The sequence below is a fragment of the Trachymyrmex septentrionalis genome, unplaced genomic scaffold (assembly GCF_001594115.1).
Source record: "Trachymyrmex septentrionalis isolate Tsep2-gDNA-1 unplaced genomic scaffold, Tsep1.0 scaffold109, whole genome shotgun sequence".
Classification (NCBI taxonomy): domain Eukaryota; kingdom Metazoa; phylum Arthropoda; class Insecta; order Hymenoptera; family Formicidae; genus Trachymyrmex; species Trachymyrmex septentrionalis.
Window position 1 is genome coordinate 680,214 of NW_017304217.1, and position 6,140 is coordinate 686,353.

The 6,140-nt window shown below is 31.0% G+C and overlaps 1 protein-coding gene across 1 annotated transcript; it reads left to right on the top strand.

The window, feature by feature from the left end:
- Positions 1-680: 680 nt before the first annotated feature.
- LOC108748143 lies at positions 681-5,915 on the top strand (the record flags this gene model as incomplete). Its single annotated transcript, XM_018486176.1, is given in 11 exon segments — positions 681-764; positions 1,007-1,713; positions 1,803-2,124; positions 2,226-2,566; positions 2,622-2,841; positions 2,958-2,990; positions 2,992-3,199; positions 3,202-3,299; positions 4,880-5,047; positions 5,352-5,513; positions 5,688-5,915. Coding segments are annotated over 10 exon segments (2,424 nt in total), but the record flags the coding sequence as incomplete, so codon positions are not given.
- Between the last annotated feature and the right edge of the window lie 225 nt (positions 5,916-6,140).

The window sequence follows — 6,140 nt, forward strand, 5'->3', positions numbered from 1 at the left end:
TAATGTCTTACGGTCTTACGAAATTATAAGATTGGATTCGCTTCCTTAGAACATATACACATGGAATTGCTCGTTGCCTATACCGCCAATGCATTGGGTTGAAGCCAAGATAAGTGCGAGAGAGAAAGGTATAGTGAAACTAAAATTCGTAATGCGCATGCTCAGTTCCGTCATTGCGTTCGTCAATCTATTCCGCTGTTCCGTATTTCGGTTACCCAACCATAGTTTCGAGTGGAACGACGTAATGGATGGAACCACGTAACGAAATTGAGCATGCGCATTGCGAATTTTAATTCTACTATACCTTTCTCTCTCGCACCTATCCTGGCTCCAGCTTGAGCGTCCTATTAGCATTCCATGTGTATATGTTCTAAGTTCGCTTCTGATCTTACGGTCTCTACCGTGATTGGGCAATTCGCTTAAGCTGGAGCACATAGAAAAGACCATAAGACGTAATTAGTAAGAAAATCATAACATTGGATTCGCTACTGGCATTATCGTCTCTACTGTGATTGGCCAATTCGCTTACTGCTTACGTGTTACGGCCTACGTTTTTGTATGGACTTTATTAGAGGAATTGTAAGATCTCTAGGTGCAAGTGCCAATGACACCAATCTTCTCGCGACGTAATCCCTGAACGGAGCAATCCAGTTGATGGCGAGGTTAATCACCTACAAGAGAACTTTAAGAATGACAATAAAGTAAATAATTGTGTGTGTGTGAAGTGGGAAGACACATATGTGATACGTTTTTTAAAATTATCGGTAATTATTGATATAAATAATTAAGTTGATAAATAATTGAACAGTATTTGAAAGGCTCAACTTTGATAAACGTTTTTTTAGAATTTTTCATATAATGTTTTAGATTTTCTCTATAAGTTTGGAATTTTTCATAATTCTACCAATTCGAAAGCAAGTGTATCTCTTAATTATATAACCTGATTTTATATGGTGTAACACTATTAGCTGAAAATAAATTAAATATATCTCTTTTCTTTTGACAGGTTATTGTAGCACAAAATGTGACACTTAAGTTGTTGTTAATTGAAAGCATTAGAGTGCACAAAATGGAGAAAGTTATACCAATGAATTGGTTGAACCAAATACTATTAATTTTTAGTATAGCAGCTGCAATATTATCCTTGATTGTACAAGGGTGGATAGATCTCACACCTCTGCCAATATACATTTCTGTCTCTTGGGCAGTATTTATTACAATTATATCTGTATGGCTGAGTTGTTATTTGCTACGTCTTACACTAAAAGCCAACAGTCCGATTCCCTTAAGATTTATAAATAAGTGGATATACAAAAGACTAGTGAGTCAGTTAAGTTCGGAATTTTCTGTAAACAAAGATAAAAGTATAGAGGTCATTTACAAGAGTCAAAGTGAGAACCAAAAGAACTTGAATTCTGTACAAGAAGGTACTGTTACATGCAATAATGATACAGCATTTGATACCTGTAAGGAAAACCCTTTGACAAGAAAAAAAAAGCTGAACATAACAGAAATAATACGAGAGATTAATGCAAAGTATGTAGAAATGTGGTATAGGAATATAAGTAATGACAGATCATTCCCTGATGAAGCACAGGACTTATTAAGCAAGTTCTTGACCAGGCTTGTTTGGAAAACCAGTCTCATAGATAAGACAAAGGTTATTAATAAATTGGCAAATGTGTTATTGTTGCACTTAAAGGAATATCATAAGTACAAATACATTCATCTCAAGAATTATCTTTGCAAATCTAGTAAAATTAATTATTTATTCATATCAGTATATATCCACATTTCCACAGAGTATTACGTAGAGTTGAGAAGGGTACTGCAGCTAGCATGGAGGAAGCTTATAAATATTTACACCCTGGATCTCGTAGTACGTCGACGTTGGAGCACATGTTATATCGTTTAGTTACTGTTCTGGCACAAGAGTTTTTACAATGGGAATTAACTAGTTCATTACCATGCAAACTTTTGTTATCTATTTTAGCAAAGAGACTTTTAATAACAATAGACACAATAAGCTACCCAGATTGGTTGATTAAAAATATGTTAATATTATTGGAAGCTCCGTCACACAAAGTTGATAGTGTCATTACTCCAGTTAAACAAAATATCAATGTAAATTCTAATAGTAACATTATCATACAGTAATATATATATATATATATATATATATATAAAACACAATAATGATAACATACAATAATTTAATTTTTTAGGGTACCATAAGTGTTGCTTTGAGTGATGGTATTACATCCGTGACAGCGGCTGTGATCCCACAGCAATTACCAAAATCTGTATCTAAGTCTAGTCCAACTGCAACTACTACTAGTGAAAACAAGAATGCAGTTTTAATGGTAACTGCAGAAAGACCAACTCTGTGTTTGGAAGGTCTTTCTACAGAGCACAGTGGTCTATGGGGAGGAAGCATAACTAATACAGATCTGGAATTAGATGAAGATAAGATATCACCGGTATACGAAGAGCTGACAGATTTTGCTACGACTATCGCTAGGCTTAGAAATCTGTTGCAACAGAGATCTACAGCAAACACACTATTGTTAGTAATGCTATTTAATCTCAATTACATTGCTACATAAACCTGTAAATTTCAGACACGTTGAAGAAAAATCCTACGTGATATATGAAGGAAGCCAATTTATGAATTTATCAATTCCTTGGACTGAGTTCCATACTGCAACGGACGGCTCGCAGCAATTGTACTATTGTATACAGTTTGATGATGTCGAACAACATGAGGTAGATTTATTCGAAACAACCATAATCAAAAGGCAACACGCTGATTTTGTTCAATTGCACATCAGTTTAGAAGAAGTAAGGTTTTTACAACTGAAAAATATTTTAAAAAGTTATATAAAAATAAATTGATACAAATAAATTCAGAGTTGTAATTTAAATTTAATAACTATATTATGCTCGCAAAATTCCAGATTCCATCATTAGCAAATATCATGTCGGAATTGGCGGATATTGCCTGAGGGTGGCCGGATCGAACTGGAGATGTATTTGAAAACGTTATGTACGCGATTGGCGAACGAATGTCCGCCACAACTGCGTCACTTTCTTCGACCTAGTAGTAGCGCGGGCAAGAAAGCCGACGCGGTAGCGCCTTGTTTGGATCAATTTCTAGCCAAGACTGTGACTGATGTTTTTAATACGTTGAAAACTGTTGTGCAGGATTCGAACTAGATCAAGAAGAAGAGGCTTTCCCTCTACCTACTTTGATGTCTTTATCTGACATACCCTGGAGATTTGTCGAAGATATAAAATCGGTAATGTAGAACTTCTATATATGTATAAATTATATGTATATTTTTTTTTAGAAAAAAAGGTATAATTGAAATTAAATATAATTAGCAGGGTTAGGTAATGCTAAGTTAAAAAGATAAAAGTTAAGTTAAAAAGTTAATTAATTTCAACTTAATTTAGTTACATTTTATCAGTAACTATTAACTTTTAATTCGAATTTTTTGAAGCCAATCCTAGATACAATGCTAATGAGTATATAATTTAGTAATTTTATATTGTATAATCGTTATTTGTGAACAAAAATAACCAAATTCTTTAATAAATAAGCTATAAGAAAAAAAATCATGTAAAATAATCTTCAAACTTTTTTTTTTATTGTTCGTTCGAATCAAATTTAACTTTTAACTTTTTAATTAACTTAACTTTTTTTATTAACTTAACTTTTAATTCAATTAATTTTATTATGGATTAACTTATATTTTAATTAAGTTAAATTTTCAAGGCTGTTAACTTAACTTAGTTAACAAAAAAAATTAACTTACCCAACCATGATAATTAGGAACTTTAATGTTACAATATCTTCAAAAGTCAATAAAATTCTTATATTAGAATATACAATATTTTGATAAGAGATAACACATGCGTTAAATCTAATTCAAATTTTTATTTTAAATCTAATCGAAATTTTGTTTTTTAATTTTGTTTTATCTTTTATATATTATGTCTTCGAGATCGTTTTACACGAAATGAACATACGTATGTATATACATACACTACATTAGCAAATTTTCACACATAATATCGAACTTTTTTTCTTTTTTTTTTTCCTTTTTTTCGTTCAAATTCGTTCTAAAAGGAAAACAAGGAAAAAAGTCTTTGAATAACTTTCGTTGGTAAATCTAAACTTTAACATATTTGTATATTAATTGCTTTTTAAAAATATGATAATAATTAACTCAAACTTAAATGAATCAATTTTGTTTCACAATAGAACTCGGTATTTGTGTGTCTCTTTGTGTGTGGCTCGTCTGTATTTAATTGAAGTATTACTTATATTGAAGAAAAAAGAAGTAATAAAAGCCTTTGCAACTGAAAAAGTTTTCTATCCATATATTGTGACTGCTATTAATTTTTATCGTAAACCAATTACGAACAATCGATTGCGAACAATTCCATATAATAAGAAAATAACAAAATTCGTACAGACTATCGTTATAATTATCGGTCGAATTTTGTATTTAGTTTAATGTTTTAAGTTTTAAATTTATCTCCAATCACTTAGATCGATGGCGAACAATTCTGTATAATAAGGAAATAATAAAATGTATTATCTATCTTTATAGTTATTAGTCAAATTATGTATTTAGTTTAATTTTTAACGTATTTATTGTACTGAAGAGGGTCAAATCTTGACCGAAACGTCTACCTATTGTTATGAATTCTGTTTAAATAATATATAACTTACTTACATCTTAGTTGTGGCTGTATGCTCTTTATTATTTAACCTTTGTAAATTTCTTTCTAATAATATAAAATTTTACTAATTTAATTTTTTTTCTCATGATAATTTAGAATTTCTTTCTCTGTATTTTCAAATAATTAGACAGAATATCACTGGAATGGCTCTCATAATCACCAGGCACCCCAAACAACGGTTCGAGACACTCCCACCCATGTATTTCAACGAAGAAACATTACCCGTACGATAATCACATGGGTGATCACTATCAGCATTTGGCTGATAAAAAAATTGCTGCATCTCGTAAATGTCGTAAGTTTCTTATATTATATAATTTGTTTAAAATGAATATTCTTATTTCCTCACTGCAGTTATATTGAATTACAGTCAAATTTTTCTATAATGCTTAACATATTGAAATGGAACAAATTCTTTGGTATACTTTGGTATTCTTAGCACTTGGAAAAGTTTTTTAATCACAGAAATAATTTTATAAATAACTTTAATTACACATATATGTCTGTACGTAAATATTATTTTATTACTTATATATAAATATCTTACTTGTAACATCTGTCTATTTTAAGTAAAATTGATAATCAATTTTTTTTTACAGGGTTACAAAAAACTGCAACAGAAATTGATCGTTCCGCCTTTATGGAGGATTTCTTCTTCGACAAAGAAATTTGATCATCTGGTGGAAACAATGCGTTCCAAAAAGGAAACGCTGCACGTAATGTCGGAAAGGATGACGCGACTTTCGGAAGATTTCAACCAGGTAAGATAACTTTCAAATTCATTATTTGGTTCTACACCGTGAGACTAAATTTAAAATGTTCAAATTATATTCTTATTTCTTTACAAATTTTTGAAAAAAATGTGTGATAAATATTTTGTATATTAAAAAATCTATATATTTTGATATTACGTATATCTTTTTGATTTATCGTAGATGCGAATAAACATCGAAACCACTCTTAATGCTCTGACAACCAATATAATCGAAACCATCTTTCTCGATACTAGTAAAAAAATGACGGAAATTAAGACGGCATTGCTTTTGCAGCTAAAGAAATTACGCGAAACGCAGGAAATTCGACTGAAATCTTCGCAACAGGTCCCCTTATCTTCTTCGTGTTCTTTTTCTCGTTCACCTCCACCTCCTTCTTTTTCTTCATCTTCTCTTTTTTCTCCTCCTCTTTCTCTTCCTCCTCCTCCTCCTCCACATTTATAATAATTATACCTGAAATTAACTACTTGAAATTAACTACTTCATATTAAAAAACGCACTGTAGTTCGATAACCTCTGGCATCTCTGGATTATGAATCTTCTACGTTACCCACTTCTTCAAGTGGTAAATGTGTTATTCATTCTCTACTTCAATTACAACCAGCTAAACTAGTA